Below are 17752 nucleotides of genomic sequence, written 5' to 3'. Positions count from 1 at the left end.
TCCCTGGGCAGGAACGAAGCAAACGGAGGCCGTTCATCGATCGGCCTCCAGCGGAAACAGCAGGAAGCCGCTAAAAACGCTAAAGCTGCGCGCGTCGTCGTAGAGTCTGTAGCTCGCGGGCAGGCTGAGGCGGACGCGGTCTCCCGTCTCCAGCGGGATCAGCGCCCCGTTGGTGGCCGACGCGTAGCCGCCGTGGTCGTTGAGGTCCAGGCTGGAGACGACGGGCTGCTGGTTGCGGTACAAGGTGACGCCCATGTAGCCTTTCAGGAAGTCGGCCGCCGTGAAGCTGAACACGTAAACGCCGTCCACGGGGGCCGTGAACACGCCTGCGCGGACATCGGCCGTGACGCCTTTATCGTCGGCCGTCCGTCGCGAAGGCGGCGGGCCGAAACTCACCCGAGGCGTCGTCGTACGCCCGCCCGACGTTGGCGAAAACCTTGGAGAAGATCAAAGTGGTCTCCCGGTCGAAAGGTCCCACGGATCCCGAGTCCGTGAGCGCGGCGGCGAAGGCCACCTTGGTCTCGCCTGCTGTCACGACGTCGGCGACATCGTGGATGACGACGACGACGGCGGCGGTCGAACACGACTTGGACACCGACCTGACATCCGGGCGCCGCCTCGCTCCACAACACGCAAACGCGACGTCAACTCTGCCAAGGGGAAACCAACATGAGAAGGACGCGCGCCCACCGTTGCGGCCATTTTGTCTGCGCCACCTTCGCCGGTGGCCTGGACGCTCTTCATCTTCGCCTCGCTCGTCTTCAACTCCACCTGAAACGCTGACAAACGCGGGAGGAGGAAGTCACGACAAAAAAACGGTCGCACGGCTACGCGACAAACTTCTGACAGACTCTCATTCTGCAGATGATAAAATGCACGATAATTGTCCGCAAATTCGTCAAGCTACCAGTTCATCATTTTCTGGCTCCAAAGTTTTGTTTTCCGTTGTCCTTTCCCCAAAACTACGATTTTGATTTTTCTACGTCCGTCAAACCACTTTTACTATAACAACATTTGAAACGATGCACGTCCAGAACCGCGCCACGACGCAAGGAAGCAAACTCAGCTCAGCGGCAGCTCGTCGACGCCGAAGGTGGAATTTTCTCAGCCAATCAGAATCGCGGATGCACTAAGACCCTCCCACAAACACTGACGCGACGCTTCCAAGCACCTCAAACACAACATCGGGCTCTGAAATCAAGCTCGTGTCAATTTTCCAGACCGGGACAAATTCCAGACTTCGCCCCGACACTGAAAGAAAGCGCACGAGAGCGGCTTCGCGTCGTGACTTCATTTCCGAGAGTTGCGTTGTCCGAGCTGAGGGACGTCGCCATGATGATGATGATGATGATGATCATCATCATCACCATCGCGCACACACACACACACACCTGCGCTGCGAGTCCCGAGTTGTTCCAGAAGTTTCTCGCTGACGTTCAGTCGGGCCTCCAACGCTCCACGGTCAACACGACAACACGATGAGAACGAGACGACGGGCCGTCACGGCCGCCAGAACGAACACGGGCAAACCTGCGGCGGCGTCCGCGTCGGCCGCCACTCGCGCCGCCACGTCAGAAAGTTGCGCCGCCTGAGCTGAAGGACGACAAAAGTGTCAGGCCAAAGTCGTCCGCCGGGAGGCAGTCGAGAAACCGACCCGAGCCGAGGACCTGCAGCTTCTCCAGGCGAGCCTCGGCCCACCTCAAGCCGACCTCCAGAGCTTCGGGCGCCACGTTAAGGCCCATCGGCAGAGAGTTAGCGAATGAGCGAGCGAGCGTGCTGACCTGCTAATCCATGCTAAATATTAGCATACTGCACCTGAGGCGTTGTCGCGCCCGTCTGCCATTTGCGCTTCCATGCTGGAGAGTTGACTTGACTGGACTGAAAAGTGACGACGACAGGGAGAAGGCGAGCGCAGCCTCTTACGTTGCAATTGCAATTCTCCGCAGGTTCTAGTCCCAACAGCAGCCTGACGTTCTCTTTCTAGAACCTCACCTGAATTGTCAGTCAGCAGATCCTCCACAAAGTCCTCCACCACGCTCAGTCGCACCTGCAACCCTGCAGACCAGAATCCTCAGTGACACGCACGCACGCACGCACGCACGGCAATTGCGCGCTTACCTTCACTTTGTGTCTGCGTGTCGTTCGCGGTGTTCGCCAAAGCAGCTGCAGGCAACAGACAAAACCAGTCCTGAATCAGGCCTTCCCAAGTCACGAGCAACCGGCGCACAGTTACAGAATCTAAACTTCTCAAGTCAAAACTTCCCACAGTTTCCGTCTCCACAATCTACAACTTGAGACTTCAGACTTCCAGACCACAAGAAACGGAGTCAAGACCTCTAGTCAAAGCCTCCAGAGTTGAGCTCGACGTACAGAGTCCAAGCCTCCGGAGGCCGGACCAGCCGAACCCCTTCAAATGCGTAGTTACCTCTGATGTCCTGGAGGTGTCGCGCTCCTGTCGCCACTTTGCCCTCCAGGTGGCGCAGTTGAGCATGGAGAGCGCTCACGTTGTGGTGCAGAGCCGATAAGTCTGAAAAACAGCACGTCATCGTCAGAGACCTTGCTGAGGGTACACTTGCAGACTCGAGACCCACAGACTCAAAACATCCTCAGTCGAGACGTCCAGTGTCCGTAGCGCCACAATCTAGAACTCCAGGTCAAAACCACTGGGAAAACGAGACTTCGAGCATCCAGACAGTCATCGTTCAGACCTCGGACTCTGGCCTTCCGCTTTGAGTCAAAGCCTCCAGGATCAAGGTCTACAGAGTCCAACCCTCTGGAGGCTAGATCTGCACAAGTCCTCCACTCTATGGTTACCTGTGATGTCCTTGGAGGATCTTTCTCCAGTCATCACTTTGCCCTCCAGGAGGAGCACTTGAGCATGGAGCGCGCTCACGTTGTGGTTCAGATTTGATAAACCTGAAAGACAGCACGCCGTCATCCGGATTGAAGACGTCTGTGGTCTTCGTGGAGCTTCCTCTAATCTCTCAGAGTAATTATTAATTACCATCAAAACCAGAACCCGGAGTTTCACCTGTGTCCAGAAGGGACTCCTCCTCCCGCCGTCGGCCATCTTGGGCCACACCTGAGGCCGTCACGTGACCGCGGCTGGAGTTCTGATGGCCTTGGACGTCAGAGTCTTCGACTGGAAAGAAAAAAAAAAAAAAAAAAAGTGAGCGTGGGCTTCTGCTGAACCAGTGACAAGAAACTGGAAGCGGTTCTTACCCGAGCTGCCCTTCCTCGGACCCTCCAGCAGGCAAAGGCGAGATGCGAGGACTGTAAGCATAGCAAGTGTCACGTGACCCGCGAGGCCGGCTCCCATTGGCTGCCTTGAGCTTTCAAATGCTGAAGATCACCTGAACTCTTCCTCCGAAGCTGGTCCAGGGCGCTCTCACTGGCCCTCAACCTGGTCCTCAGGAAGGGAAGGTCTCCGGCCAGAACTGGACATCATTTGTCAGGTTTAGCGACCAGTCCGCGGATGTCGGTCAAGCGGGCGATTGGACTCACCCGTCGTCTTCTTCTTCAAGTCCTCCACAGAACTTTCACTGGTGTTCAGTCTGGACTGCAGACTCCACACGTCTTCTGAGTAGCACGCAACCAAACACTTTTGTTACCTTCAGCGGCCTCAGGTCGAAAAGGCCACCGAAAGGGACTGACCCTGGTCAGTATCGATACTTAGAAACAGCCCTGCCAGGGCTCAGGGCTGTCCGGGGCCCACTGGACTTACCGGTGGAAGTCATCAGACGTCGTCCGAGCGGACTTGCGCGACATTGCTGGAATGCAAAGGTCTACAATACTTACAACCATTCCCCGGCTTCTGATTTTTCTTCTGGACCTACAGGAACCTACAACGTTTTTTTTTTTTTTTTAGATTGGAAAACCTTTTGTTACCGGATACGGGAAGACAGACTCGGACAAGACTTCAACTCTCCGGTCTGACCTCAGATAGTCTCTGAGCTCACACACGTACGTAGTCTGACAGGAGTTACAGTATGTAGTATAGCTGGACTCGCATGGTCTAGGCGGAAACTGAAGCAGTTTAAGGTTACTGACCTTGCCGGCGCTCGTCCCTCGTCCCGAGGTCAGCATGCATCTCGCTCACCAGCTTTCTGTCCGCCTCCATCTGGACTTGCAGGGAGTCCAAAATCCATCTCTGCTTCTCCGCCGCCTCCTCACGGTCCCTCAGACGGGTCTCGGCATTCCGGAGGGCCTGGCGCTGGTCCGCCGCCGCCGCCTGAAGACCGAAGACCAGCTTCCTGTCCGCCTCCATCTGGACCTGCACGGCTTCCAGCTGCCGTCTCTGCTTCTCCGCCGCCTCCTGCCCGTCCCTCCGGGAGCTCTCGGAAGCCCGGAGGGCCTGGCGCTGTTCCACTACCGCCGTCTGAAGACTGAGCACGAGCTGTCTCAATCCCATCAGCTCGCTCCAGATCACAGGTAGTTCTGGGGGTGTGGACGAGTCCTGCGACGCGCTCGGCGTCCTGAAGGAGGGTTCCCGGTCCGCGGCGGGAAGCAGAGCAAAGACTGCGGACTGGCCGAAAAGCAGAAGCGGGACGGCGGCGGCTGGGAAAAACTTCATGGCTGGCATTTGGACCGGCACCCGGCTGACACGCACGCAGTTTTCCGCTCCCGCAACGTGCAGATTAGAGATCATGTGGCCCGCTGAGCCTCTGCAGCTTCTAGCAAACATCGCTAACACGCTAATCCGCTAATCTCCTCGCTCGCATTTGACACGCGGAGGCGCTACTACCAAACTACTGACACACTGACAGGACAGCGCGTCTATAGCCGACTACAAGATTGTCACGCGATACCGTGTATACTGCACTATTACGACGGTAATACTACTACTACTACGTGTGGTATTACTACACGATCAGGAGACAATTCCTGCATTTTTCACTAATCTATATGCCACGGTGATACGATAAGCATATGCTGTCCCACTAATACTACACTGCACGAGTAAATTATTGCCCAAATAGTACGCTAGTCCGAAACTGTTCCTACACTCACACAACAACAGCACAAGTGTACTAATGCTGCACTCTTCCTACAAAGTCCTGAAGCTGCTACTATGAGGACTTCAACTTGTACCGCAGATTTGAAAGCTTTTGCCAAGCGCGGCTCTTGAACAACTTCGACATCAGTCCCGACCGAGTACGTCCGCCACAGCGCTTGTAAAATCCTCTCGTAGGCTCCGCATCCTGCTCGGCGACCCTTAAAGGTCGCTCCCGAACTACGTGGGATCCTTTGCGTCACTTCGTGGCCGCAAAGCCGCCAAAAGACATTTCGTTTGCGTTTCTGATAGTACTGCACCGTCGGTAAACTGCAGAGATTTTGCAATCCCATTTTTAGCAGCCGGGTCCCAGTCTTGGATTTGAACGATCTGCGGGTATAACTCGCAAAAGTCAACTTTGAATATTTAAAACAACAACCCAAAAATAGTCACAAGTGAAAATGTGGGGGGAAAAAAAAAAATTGAAATTCCCAAAATGAACACAAAAAGTTTTGGTCATGCTAATTGGGCTAAAAATGAGGAAAAATTTCATTCCCATTTCATGTCAGACAGGAAAAGAGGGGAAAAAAATTGCGACATTTACGATGTGCGGCATGGCCTCTCGGGGGCGCTGTGGTGTTGTGATGTATTACTACACTATTATTACTTGAGTATTAGTATATTGCACCATTTCTAGTACAGCATATATATTACTCCTACCAGAGATTAGAACACGTTACAGTCGTACGTGATCGTACAACATATTCTACGCTACTGCTGTAAAGTACACTATTACAGGCAAATAGTGCACTTTACTACGTACACGATTACTATTAAGGGTGCGACGACGCCACGTATTAAAAAAGATTTTTTGTTTTATTTATTGACAACAACAGCAAACTTCGGTCCAGGAGAAGCTCGAGCCCAAAATAAAGCGCACCTTTGGAAACGGTGGCCCTCGTCGCCATAGTAACCAGCGTCTCTCTCTCTCTCCACACGCACACCCTCGAGGAGGGAAGGGGGGGGGGGGGGCAACGGCGCCGAGGTGACGCCGGGCTCCGAGGTCAGCGCTGGCCCGTGTACGCTCGGAACCAGGACGTGACGGAGGCGGCCGCCGACGAGATCATCCCGCCCGTGTTGATGGACGGCTGAGACACTTGCAGTGCACTCTGGGAAAGATCCATGGGCTGCACAAAAGGGGTGGGACAGGGTTCGAACTTGGGACTTTTTAACGACCCAATGAAGCAAAAACAAATGAAATTTGGCTAAAGGAACCGCTTAAATCAGTCAAGCGGGGGAAACTTTTTCCCGGTCGGAGCGACGCCACCTCGCCGTTTTTACGTCCCGCAACTCATGATTGAGAATACGCAAGGTCACGTGACCCGCGGCCTCGCTAACTATCAGAACCGGCGTCGACCGACTGGCTTGACGTCTTCCAGCAAAGTTCATTGATGCAAAAATGGAAACGTGCATGGGAAAGGCCAAATCTTTGCTGGCTCTTGGACGTTTTTCCGGGCGCTTTGCCGTAGTTGACCGGTCGCCATGACGTGGCTTTATTTCTGCCTTTCGGTCCCAAAATCGGGGCGCAGGCGGGACGCCCGGGGCCTCCATTTCCTCTTTTTTTTTGGGGGGGGGGCGTACCTGCGAGGGGATGTCGCAGAATCGCGGGCTGGGGACGGTCTCCCAGTCCGTGCCCAGGTCGGTCTCGTCGTCGCTGACCGCCTCGTCTCCGCTCTCTTCGGCGGGCCGCGACGCCTCCGGTTCCACGAACTCCATGGAGCCCTCCAGGTCGCCGCTGACCTCGAACGGACCCGTCCTGAGGCGGAGAAGGAGGCGGGGAGTGGGGAGGGGGGCGCTCGACAACCGCGACGTCGTCGCCTCACCTGCCAAGGTTGGCGTTGTCGGGCGACACCAAAAACATGATGTTGCGCAAGGTGTGGTGGGGGTGGAGCTTGTCACTGTCCACGTGCTGCGTGCACAAATATACAACAAAAAAAAGCACACAGATGAAAAAATAACAATAAGAAAAGTACAGACGGTCGCCGTGGTTACCTGCGAGAAGCACAGGTGCAGCGTGTTGGCGTTGAGTTTGCCGAGCGCGCGCGTGAAGCGAAAGCGACTCAGGTTGTCGCCGCAGAACTCGCTGGAGGGAAAAAAAAAAAAAAAAAAAGAAGAAGAAGAAGAAGAAGAAGCCGGGGGTCACGAGGTCGCAGGGTCCCGAGCGGGCCGCCGCCGATTCAATTGGCCGACGGCAACACTCGACAAGTTTTAATTCACATCATCAGGGAAAGAAATGAAAAAGAAATTCTCAGTCGTAACATTAAACATCCTCAATGGCAAAGTCTTGCTCGGAAGTCAAAAGTTCTGCCCGCTGAGCTAAATCGACCCAGTTCCGGACTCGTGCACGTCTGTGTGTGTGTGTGTGTGTGTGTTGGCACCTGTTGCACAACTTTTTGGGCAGGTTGACGTCCAGGATGTGCGACAAAATGGTGAGCAGCTGCGTGGCGTAGCACAGAGCCGCGCTGATGGTGTGGGCCGGGTCGATGTGGTCCAGTTCTGGAAGGCACGGCTGCTTCACTTTACACGCTTTGATACGCGCTTCCAAAATAACAAATCGGCTCCAATTTGACCCTGAATAGCCTTCCTATTATGGGTTAATGATCATCGTAGGCATGCTAGGGCGAGCGGTAACACGTTTTCAAACGATCACCTTCTAGAAGATTCCCAGAAAAAGGGCGCTGGCGGGCGATGTTCTGAACGGGTCGGGTCGGGGGGACCACGATGGCCTCACCCCACTTCCACGCGCACACAAAGCATCCGCGAGGCCCATCGAGCGCAAAAGACGAGCCGACGCCCACGGCCACGGCCACGCCGCTCATCCGTACCTGGTCCGCGCTCGGCGCCTTTCTGGTCCGCCCGGCTGTAGTAGGCCGAGCAGTCGCCGTTGCCGGGCAGGTAGACGGCGGGCCCCGCGATGCTGACGCTGGTCTCGCCGTTCTGGTCGTCCCAGATCCAGCGGCCCGACATGTAGGTGGTCCTGCGCGCCTCCGCCAGCTCGCTGACCGTGCTGGACGTCAGCGCCGGCTCGCACTCCGACGCCGCGTCGGCCGGGTCCCTGCGGGGAGCGCCGTTAGCTCGGCGCGCCGGTATTCCGCAAACTCCCCGAAACGCCGATTGTCATATTCTTTGGTGGAAAACCCGAAGCGCCGTTTCGACTGACATATTTGATGAAATGCCGCTTGTTATGAATCAAAAGGAAAAATGATGTGACCATGCGACATGAGCAAACTTTACAAACAAATGCATTTCCCACTTTGGTGGTTTTTGTGCGAGCTCCCCTAACGTTGCAGTACAGCAGAGGGTTCTGTGACGGGGTCGCCGTTTTTCGTTCACCCAACTCCTGGCGGCAAAATCAATCGGAAGGATGACGTCAACGACAACTGTTGCGGCGACTGTAGCAAAACAAAGACCGAGCGGCCGGCGGGGAAGACCTTCGCGTTTGACTCGAGGGCTTTCGGAGCTCACCTGCTGCAGGCCTTCTCTTCCCGCGTGGGAAAGATGTACGCGGTCAACTCGGCGATGTGATCCCGCCGCGTGGCCGCCAGCTGAGCGACGCGCTCGCCTAGCTCGTCCCGCCGTCGCTGCAGCAGCTCGTCCAGACGGCGGTTGTGCCGCTCGATCTTCTCCCGCTTCTGCCGGTGGCGGCCGGCGCGGCGCTGCAGGCGCTGGCGTTCCTCCTGCCGGCGCAGCAGCAGCTCCTCGTCTGCGGGGGACGACGGCGGATGCGACCGAAGGCCGCGTCAGCGCCGTTGCGATTGTGAGAAACGCTACCCCGCCAAAAATAAAACCTTTATTCACGAACGTTTCTCCCAACATTTCCGCTGACTTTCACACAAAAGCCGCTCGGTCCCGAGTTGCCGAACGCATCCGTGTCTAAGTAGCAGCTGCGGTTCTGATAGTCATCTTTTTATCCAAAACCTAAAAACGAAGGAATTGACCTCGCCGCTCCGGTACTTCTGAAGGGGGCCGTACGGCGGCAGAGGCGTTTGTGGACAACTCCGTGAAAAGATCAAACGCCCTGCGGTGAGGAGAGGCAGACGGGCGGGAGGCGAGGTGACGAGCGCCGACACGACGCCGCCGCCGCCGGACGAACGCGGAACAACACAAGTCCGGGACTCACCGCTTTGGACTTCCTGGCTCGCGCAGCTCAGCGCCTGCTGGATCTGCTCCGTCTTCATGCGGCACCACATCATCTTCCACTTCTGAACACAGCAGAGTCGCACAAGACTTCCGCTAAAGCGTTGTGCCGCCGCCGCCGCCGCCGCCGCCTACCGCTCAAACTCACCGTCTCGTCGGTCTGCAGCTTCCCGTGCATGGCGCGGACCACCCTGCGGGGTTGGACCATGAGCACGGGCCGGGTTTCAATCAACACGCGCGAACTCTCACCTCTGCTGCAGCTGCTCCTTCTCGTCCCTCAGCGTCTTGAGCCTCGCCATCTTGTCCGCGTACCTGTGATTGGCGGGTGTGACGTCACGAGACAATCTCAAAGAGTCTCACTGGCTTTTGTGCGCGGGCGTCCTGATGTCGCCCACCTCAGGTGGTACCAGTACGTGGCTTGCCATTGCATTCGCTCATTGTCAGCTCATCTCGACCAACAAGTCAAATGCGACGACGCTAACACGATTGCTAAAACAACCGGCAAACCTGGTAAAAGCCCTTCCGTATGCATCTCTTGGGATCGTTTCAAAGTAGCCATCAGAACCTTAAACAACTCATAATGTCCTTTTTTGTCTACACAGAACCACCATTACCATTCCAGTCGCGATTATAACCAAAGTCCATTTACGACGTTTGAGTGCGACGAGCTACTAAATCCCGTCATAGGGGAAGTGGCGTGACGTCATATTTAATAGACGTCCGAATTGAGTGAGGTCATCGAGGGTCGCCCCCAACATGTCGTCATCTTCGTGTCCTCGGTGGAAGGAGTTAAGCCCGAAAGAACTCGAGAAGGGAAGCGAGTGGAGCACGGCCAACAGAATTTCGCTTCCTTTTTTGGTTGGGAGTCATCGAGCCAGAAATTGGGTTGACCAAAGTGCTGTCCAATTCGTTTAGAACAACTCCGCAGCCGTGAAACAAAACCGGGCAATATTTCGCATAATAAAACAAGGAATGCCCCTGGAAGAAAGAAAAACTAAACTCAAAGCTTGACAGAAAAAAAAAAAAAAAGTCGCCTTTTCCTTCCAATTCGGCAGACAACTCAGCTAAATGCTAACTTGGCGACAGGTAGTCGCTGTGCTGCCTGAGCTAAAAGAAAGTAAACAAAGCAAAGGCTGCGCGTTTGGTGAAACGTCGACAACAACAACAACAAAAAAAAAACACACACGAGAAGGGAATTACAAAATGCACAGTGATCTTGTGTGTGTGTGTCTGTTGTAAATCATGTTTTGTTAGTACAATCTTCTAATATGTCAACGGGGTCTGGTGCCTACGCAAAGTGTTCCAGGTTGTTGAGGAGTTTTCCGAACTTTGGAGGGTGACAATGACGCCGATGTAAACAGAGTCAATACATTTCCGATAGTCAGGTCAAAAAAAATTGCCATCGTTCCTTTTTCCGCGTAAAACGCCGAGGTGAATCGTAAATGTCGGAACCTGCCTGCCAAGTTCCGCCACGCGCTCACCTTTCCGTGTTCCTGCCGTCCAAGTACACGAAGTCTCCGGCCTGCACGCAACGGGCACACGTCAGCCTCCGCCGGGACGTGCTGCACAGAGGGCACCGCTCCACCGCCACGAACAGACCCTCCGCGTCGTCCACGGACTCCACCATGACGCCGGCGGCCAGCGCGGCCTGATGCGGCCGCGGAGGCCTCCCCGCGGGGGAAGGGGCGGCCGGGAGCCCCGCCGAGCACGCCATGCTAGCAAGGCTAACAGCGCTCTTTAAATATTTGGGGAATTAAGTGACGCGACCACGCGACCGAACTCGTCCGCGACGTCAACATTCACGAGTTGTCCGTGGTGACGTCACGCGTGTAAAATGTGCTTTTGTTGGGACCAGCGGAGGAGATCAGTTCCCCACTTCCGGTTTCAGCTTTGGTTATGTGCTGACGTCACACCGAGTGGGCGGACCTTCCGCCGAAGCCCGACAGCGGCGACGTGCGGCCTGCTTGGAGGAATGACTTCAACTTGTTTCTTTTCAAATAATTCAGTTTTATCTTCTCCGGATTGGGAGCGACTCAAAGTCCCAACGGCAACAGAAAAACAAGTCAAAACGAGCAACAAATAAACAGGAAGCGATGCGGTCAGCCGTGGCGCTCACTGCTTGCGGAAGCCTCTCAAGATTGGGTAGATGTTCTCGAAGGCCTCGTAGATCTCGTCTCGCTCTTTGGCTCCTGCGGCGGAAAGAGACGGACAAGCGTGAGCGACTGCCGGCCGGGGGGGTGTCAACCAAACGAGCGAGGTCCCCTACCGGTCAGGACGACCTTCCCCGACACGAAAATGAGCAGGACGATTCGGGGTTTCACCATCCGGTAGATCAGGCCCGGAAACAGCTCGGGTTCGTAACTGCACAGTCGCGGGACGTCACGTTCAGACACGTGCCCTCGGCAACCGCGGCGTGAGCAGGAACAACAAGGTGAGAAAACTACAAAAACGTGTGATTGCTAACAAGATTTAGGACTCCAGCGGGGAGGGACAAGACTTACAGGGATCCAAGTGTGAACGATAACAGCATGGAGAACCCGAGCAAGAACCTCCACGCTAACACAATCAAGAAGAATAACAGGGTTGGCATAAAAATGGAGAACCTGAGCAAGAACAAGAACCAGCTCACATATCCGAATTGCTTGTACACCCCCCCACCCCTACAGACTTTTCTAATTGACTTAGTCCCACCACACTTGAGTTGTAGGGCCGGGTCGACGTCCTGCGTCCTGCACTACTCTTCTCCCGTTCTATCTTGTTCCGTCCTTCCCTCAAGTTTTAGCGCGACAGCTACATGCAACGTCCACATTGAACATTTTTCTCATCCCGTTTACAAGTAATGCTTTGTCTTAGTTTCCCTCCACTCCAGAAACTCTCTTTGACTGACTCAACTAACTTGAACTACGTACATTACTATGAAACCAAAGAGGAAGCTAAAAAACTCTGACACAGTAAAACTGTTCCAGCATGAAAGGGATGTGGATCCTCCGTTTTGGTTGGCCTAATAGGACCAAAAAAAAGTAACAAGAGTAGGAACAATAATGAGGATAAACTTGATGATTGAGAAAGAGTCGCATGCACAAAAACAAGATGGGGACTTGAGCAGGAACAAGATCAATCACAGTGGCAAAGCTGAGAAGGAGCCAGAACATGTACAATAATCAGATCAAGATTATGCTGGATCAAGGACACGAATAGTGATGAGATGAAGAGGCCGAGCAGGACGAAGATGAGTAACAGGGTGAGGGAGGACCTCTGAGAATAAGAACACGCACAGGAAGAGGGATGGGTTTTTGACCAGGAAAAGAACACGTACAGTCACAGGATTAAGAACGGGAATGGTTCTAAAATTGAGAACTGTCGCAAGAATATGGACAGGCGCAGGATCAAGAACAGGAACCGTGACAAGTTCAAAAGCAGGACACAAAAAGTTTGCATGCAGGGACAAGACCATGCACAGTAACAGTAACATGCATCAGAATCAAAACCATGACCGGTAACAAGCTTGAGAACTTGACCAGTAAGAACTCCATGGAAATAACAGGACGTGTAGCTTGATCTGCAACAAGAACATGTTCAGTATAACGATCAAGAGCTTGAAGGAACATGAAAAATGATAAAAATCAAGAACACTTACAGTAATGATCAATAACCTGTGTAAAACAGGTTGGCAAACTTTAAAAAGAAAATAAGTACTTGAGCAGCAACAAATCCATGCACAGTAAGAGGAAGGAAAATTTAAGCAGGAACAAAATCATGGAGTAGCATGATTCAAAATTAGCAGGAACACGGACATGTACGGTGACAAGATCAAGAACCTGTGATCAACAGGGTGAGGAACTTGAGCAGGGACAAGATCTCAAAAGAACAAAAGGAGCAAAGTGAACACAAACCGTAGCAAGGCCGGGCAGGAACAAGAACATGCGCAGTGACACGATGGCAGCCGGTAGGGAGAACTGGACAAGATGTGCGAGGAAGTTGTTAGCGTACCTGCTGAACTGCTGGTGGGTCAGAACCAGGCCCTCGAGCCTGATGGGGAAGCAAACGTCACAGCTGGCCACCATATTCTGGATCTTGAAGTCCAGGAAGCGAGCGGGGAAGCCCAGCTTCTGCACGATGCGGGCGTACTTCCTGGCCCCCAGTCGCGACTGCTCCTCACTGCACGCGCTCACAGACACGAGCGTCAAAGCCCACGGTGCCGTCGAGCCGGGCGGGGCTACCCACCTCTTGGCTCCGGTGCAGACCATCTTCCCCGAGCTGAAGATCAACGCCGTGGTCCTGGGCTCGCGGATCCTCATGATGACGGCGGCGAAGCGCTGGTGCAGCCAAACATGCTGATGCTACATGTGCTACGCTTGAACATGTAACGCTAATAATGCCACAATAAACACGCTAAGCTAATCCCTTCCGGCATTGAACTTACCTTGGGGTTGTACTCTGCGTTTCTGGCTTGAAGAGCGATGAACTTGAGGTCCAGGGGACAACCCAGGTTCACCGTGGAAACGATGTTCCTGCGCACGCACGTGCAGTCGAGTGAGAACGTGCACAGCATGGAGACCGCGAAGGGGAACACGGAAAGGCAGAACAAGAACTTGCACAGTAACAAGGTCAACAACAGAAGCAGGAACAAAAACAAGTACGCACGGGAAGAGGATCGAGAGAAGCTGAGGGGGGAGTAAGAACAGGTTCGCTGCAGTCATCGTTTCGCCACATACATACAACATTGCCACACGCAAGTACTAAATAAATGTATTGTATATAAATATATATATATATATATATAGTGTACAGTACAGCACAGTACAGCACAGCACAGCATCACATAAACAACCTGTGGAGTGTTTCCGTTCACTTGGGACCAACGTCAAAATCAATAAATCCACTTTCACATGGAAGCAAAGCAAATGTCACTCGGTGCGCTTGAAGTCATCAAAAGCATTCAAACAGATGAAAAGTGGAAGAACTGCAGCAGTTTTTAAAGCCTCCCACTTGGGCCCGACGTGCCCACTGTTGGCAGCAACTTCTGCTTCCCGCCAGCAAAGCGGCCAAATGCTGCTTCGCCATGTTTGCGCTGGACTCTGCACTCCATGATTAGAACCGGTCTCAGAACCCGACTGGCTTTGTATTCCACGAGAGTTTCTTTCACGTATTCAGGACTTATAGATTTATAGACCAGGAGCAGAACTTTCAAATCTATTCTAAAGCTGACTGCAAGCCAGTGCAAAGACTTTGGAATTGGACCGCTTCGTTCTGGTCACGGCCCGCCCGAGCCGCGGCGTTCTGAACGAGTTGGACCCGTTTAATGCTCTTTTTGTACACGCGCGCACGCACAGGAAAGCTGGACCTACTGCAGCTGCGGGATGATCCCCGACCTCTCAGTCACGGGGGTCACGGGGGTCACGGGGGTCATGGGGGTCATGGGGCAGAAGACGGCGCCGGTGTTCGCCGACTGCGAGGATGAGGAGGAAGGTTTGTCGTCTTCTTCAGCTCGCCGGGGCGACGCCAGGCCCACGTCGACGTGCTGACACGCGGCGCTTCCTGCCAATCGAGAAGATTCAAACAAGCCATCGCCGCTGACCGGGAACTCGGAACCAAGTACTTGCAAACCCGGAGCACAACGGTGTCCGTTCGGCACTGGGAAATCGAGCGCTAGTAAGCCACTTCGGCACACTTTTGGGCTACTAAATTCCAGTAAGGTCGTGAGCGACTGCGCTGCGCTAGAAACTCGACAACGCTATAACGTCGTCGTGTCATGCACTAGTAGCCACTTCAAGCCATTTGAGTACGTATTGCACATCGTTGATATTCAGCTCATTTCTATGTCCAAGTCCACTTTTATCCCCACTCGCAAGACGAGGAGAAGTTCCGGATCCGGCCCTGCATGGCCAGTGTGGCGCCCTCCGGCGGCCATTTACGTGCATACGTCTCCGAAAACGGTCCACTTTTTTTTCCCCCTTTTTTTGGTAATATTTGACACAGCGATCACTACGCCAATCAGCCACAAGGCGGCGTAACAATATTCATTGGGCACGACTTAAAATAGGAAGTGATGCTCTCCGCGTTTTCCCCCGTGCAAAATGTTCGTCATCATCCATCCACCCATCCAGTCCCCAAGCCGCCTATCCTCACGGGGGTCGCGGGAGTGCTGGAGGCCTTCCCAAGTTATTGGAAAAAGTGCATCTGGGTTTGACTCACTTTCCTTTTGTCTCATTTGATTTTCTTTGTCTGAAGCTTTAAGCGCATTGGGAGGATATTTGGGATGTTATTGTGCATACAGAGAGCAAAACATAATAGATAAGCGAGTCATTTCTACAAAATGAAGATCAGCACTTAATTTTTTCCCCCCGTCAGTGTTCTTTAACCTTTTACGTTTGATATTGACATCGTTTTTGGGTTCAGAACCGTTCCGCGTTGCTGCCGTCCACGTTCAGCTCTTATTAGCACCGTTATTGCCGAGGGGAAGTGAACGCATCTTTCTGCTCATCAGGGGCAGAGAGCCTCACTCCAGTTGAGCTGATTGCAATTTGCCCGCCCCCCCCCCCCACCCCACACTCCAATTAATGACTTTGATTCATATGCATTTGCGCCACTTTACTTTCCTCATGAGTAGAAACTTTTGACTTTAAGATAAGAGCTAATAGTACCAATTTCTTTCATTCTCGTGAGTGCGGCTGTTTGTCTCCATGTGGCCGGCGACCAGTTCAGGGTGTACCCCGCCTCCTGCCCGTTGACAGCTGGGATAGGCTCCTGCGACCCTCGTGAGGATAAGCGGCTAGGAAAATAGATGGAAGGATATTAAAAGTGAATTTTTACCAGATTTTTGGCGCTCCCTGGGGCCGCCCTGAAGCGTTGGCTAACCTCGCCCTATGGGCGGAGCAGCCGCTCGGACGACTCTTTCCGGTGAGGTTATTTCATCACATTTATCCACACTGCTAGTACTACTACTCAGGTATACTAGTTGCAAGTACAGTACATGTTTCTCGTGAGCTAAAACCACAAGTGGGCCCAGGAGACACGGAGCTAGTTGTGTGAATAGCGTAGCACGATAGTGTGCTAGTAAGGTTTAATGTCTGCCAGTCGGCAAAAAGTGCCGTTATGATCAAAACAGTTGCTCTACTAGTACCCTGAGATGTCTTACTTGGAATGGGAAATAGCACACCACTTGTTGGTTCAGAGACCTTTAAGCGGATGTCAAGGATATGGAATAAATGCTCAAAATGGCTACGAAGTGCGCGACAAGCCAACTCGCGGGGCAGACCCGTCTTACATCGATACCCATGTGGCTCGATGGCGGCCATGTCGGTGGGGGCCGCGTTCCCGTCAAAGGCGTAAAGAAGAGAAGTCGTAACTCGCTCGGTTCTCAAATGTTCGCGAGCTTTACCTTTTCTGTTAGCGCCCGCCAAAGAACGTCCCACCGACGCAGAGTTCAAAATCCGTGGCCGGTACCTTCCGTGTCTTGCGTGCTGACGCTCAGCTCATCAGGCAGGAAGCTGAAGTCCAGGTCGTCCGCCGTCGACTTCGGGGACCGCGGGACGGGGGTCGAAACCCGAGCGGAGTCGGGCGGCGGCTCCCGCTCGGTCGAGAAGCCAGAGTCCTTCGAGGTTGAACCCGGAGTCATTTAAACAGTCGATCACGCGAGCGCTATTCAATCGGACGTGCAGCATCTCTGATGCGATGTGACTCCAAGGTCAACAAAAACACAAAACCCATCATTCGGGCCGACGATTACGTTTGCGATGGAGTCATCGAAGTAACGCTCCAGGGCGGACTCGTCCATGACTCGGCAACCTCGCGTCCCCGTCCGGGAGCTGCTCCCGGACTCGGAGGAAGAGCTTGGGAACAGCTGCGTCCAATCTCCTGCCGATCAGCACGGACAGGAACATCTTGGGGACATGTCAGCACACGGAAGGTCAGCTTCCCTCGATCGACGGCCGTCAGGCGCGTTCCTGTCGGGAACCACAAGAAAGTCCGAGGAGGCAAAAGAATAGAAAAATGGAATGAAATGGGGGGGGGGGGGAGAGAGAAATGGCTTGAAGAACAGTTTGGCGTTGGAGAGAAAAGAAACAACCACGCCACACGTTCGACATGCGGCTTCAAATTCTCGATTGGAAAGAGAGACACATTGACAGATAGAAAAATAATAAATTCAAAGAACGTACCATATTTGCTTTCGTGCTGCCTGACTTTTTGCTCGCCTTCCAATTTCTGCGCGACTTTTTTGGACACAAACCTGTCGGGTGGGCGGGCTTAATGAGCAATGCGTCCCCATTGGCCAATTCATATATATGGATGTGTTAATAGCTCTCGGAATGTTCCACCGGTACATTAAATGAGAAATCATATCACAAACTTGATGCGACAAAACATGGAGGGGATAATCCATCCATGTTCCAAACCGTTTATCTCCACAAGAGTCCAGGTATACAAAAATAATAAATAATGTCGCTACGAAATGCCTACAAACAATGACGTCTTTGTGTGTGTGGAAGAAAAGCGAACGAGCGCTCAACAGCTTTGGACGTTGTCGTGGAGTAGTCGCAGTTCATCAATGGCTGCGTTTCC

General features: G+C 53.4%; 3 protein-coding genes across 3 annotated transcripts; all 3 read right to left on the bottom strand.

Annotated features, from left to right (window-relative positions):
• Positions 1–16: 16 nt before the first annotated feature.
• Positions 17–5696, bottom strand: LOC133513527 (multimerin-2-like). The gene is made up of 16 exons (XM_061844392.1): positions 4051–5696; positions 3655–3671; positions 3505–3601; positions 3354–3437; positions 3223–3273; positions 3032–3142; positions 2815–2916; positions 2426–2527; positions 2119–2163; positions 1816–2055; positions 1655–1717; positions 1531–1593; positions 1392–1454; positions 717–771; positions 397–650; positions 17–326 (listed from the first exon to the last, which is right to left on the bottom strand). The coding sequence occupies exons 1-16, from the start codon at positions 4682–4684 to the stop codon at positions 34–36; spliced, it is 2274 nt and encodes a 757-aa protein (XP_061700376.1). The 5' UTR covers positions 4685–5696; the 3' UTR covers positions 17–33.
• Positions 5697–5848: 152 nt separating this feature from the next.
• atg14 (autophagy related 14) lies at positions 5849–11059 on the bottom strand. Its single transcript, XM_061843306.1, has 11 exons — positions 10672–11059; positions 9440–9502; positions 9339–9381; positions 9174–9255; positions 8519–8756; positions 7879–8108; positions 7432–7549; positions 7046–7136; positions 6877–6962; positions 6635–6809; positions 5849–6180 (listed from the first exon to the last, which is right to left on the bottom strand). The coding sequence occupies exons 1-11, from the start codon at positions 10902–10904 to the stop codon at positions 6058–6060; spliced, it is 1482 nt and encodes a 493-aa protein (XP_061699290.1). The 5' UTR covers positions 10905–11059; the 3' UTR covers positions 5849–6057.
• Positions 11060–11167: 108 nt separating this feature from the next.
• Positions 11168–17504, bottom strand: tbpl2 (TATA box binding protein like 2). Its single transcript, XM_061843309.1, has 9 exons — positions 17350–17504; positions 16920–17136; positions 16637–16784; positions 14539–14728; positions 13614–13701; positions 13415–13506; positions 13181–13348; positions 11457–11551; positions 11168–11379 (listed from the first exon to the last, which is right to left on the bottom strand). Exons 2-9 carry the CDS (start codon positions 16965–16967, stop codon positions 11303–11305), a joined length of 906 nt encoding a protein of 301 aa, XP_061699293.1. The 5' UTR covers positions 16968–17136; positions 17350–17504; the 3' UTR covers positions 11168–11302.
• Positions 17505–17752: the final 248 nt, after the last annotated feature.

The sequence above is a fragment of the Syngnathoides biaculeatus genome, chromosome 15 (genome assembly GCF_019802595.1).
Source record: "Syngnathoides biaculeatus isolate LvHL_M chromosome 15, ASM1980259v1, whole genome shotgun sequence".
NCBI lineage: Eukaryota > Metazoa > Chordata > Actinopteri > Syngnathiformes > Syngnathidae > Syngnathoides > Syngnathoides biaculeatus.
Note: the sequence above shows the minus strand (reverse complement) of the source record. Positions and strands in the feature narration are given on the sequence as shown.

Excerpts from the sequence above, each read along its gene's own strand:
- tbpl2 (XM_061843309.1), bottom strand. The coding sequence starts at position 16,967 with ATGGACGAGTCCGCCCTGGAGCGTTACTTCGATGACTCCATCGCAAAC. Across the intron at positions 16,785-16,919 it reads TCGATGACTCCATCGCAAAC|GACTCTGGCTTCTCGACCGA; the intron begins GTAATCGTCGGC and ends TCAACCTCGAAG. Across the intron at positions 13,349-13,414 it reads GTCTGCACCGGAGCCAAGAG|TGAGGAGCAGTCGCGACTGG; the intron begins GTGGGTAGCCCC and ends GAGCGCGTGCAG.
- LOC133513527 (XM_061844392.1), bottom strand. The coding sequence starts at position 4,684 with ATGTTTGCTAGAAGCTGCAGAGGCTCAGCGGGCCACATGATCTCTAAT. Across the intron at positions 1,718-1,815 it reads CGGGCGCGACAACGCCTCAG|CTCTGGAGGTCGGCTTGAGG; the intron begins GTGCAGTATGCT and ends TGGCGCCCGAAG. Across the intron at positions 1,455-1,530 it reads CGACGCGGACGCCGCCGCAG|CGTTGGAGGCCCGACTGAAC; the intron begins GTTTGCCCGTGT and ends TTGACCGTGGAG.
- atg14 (XM_061843306.1), bottom strand. The coding sequence starts at position 10,904 with ATGGCGTGCTCGGCGGGGCTCCCGGCCGCCCCTTCCCCCGCGGGGAGG. Across the intron at positions 9,382-9,439 it reads AAGGAGCAGCTGCAGCAGAG|GGTGGTCCGCGCCATGCACG; the intron begins GTGAGAGTTCGC and ends CCAACCCCGCAG. Across the intron at positions 6,181-6,634 it reads TCTGCGACATCCCCTCGCAG|CCCATGGATCTTTCCCAGAG; the intron begins GTACGCCCCCCC and ends CCTTTTGTGCAG.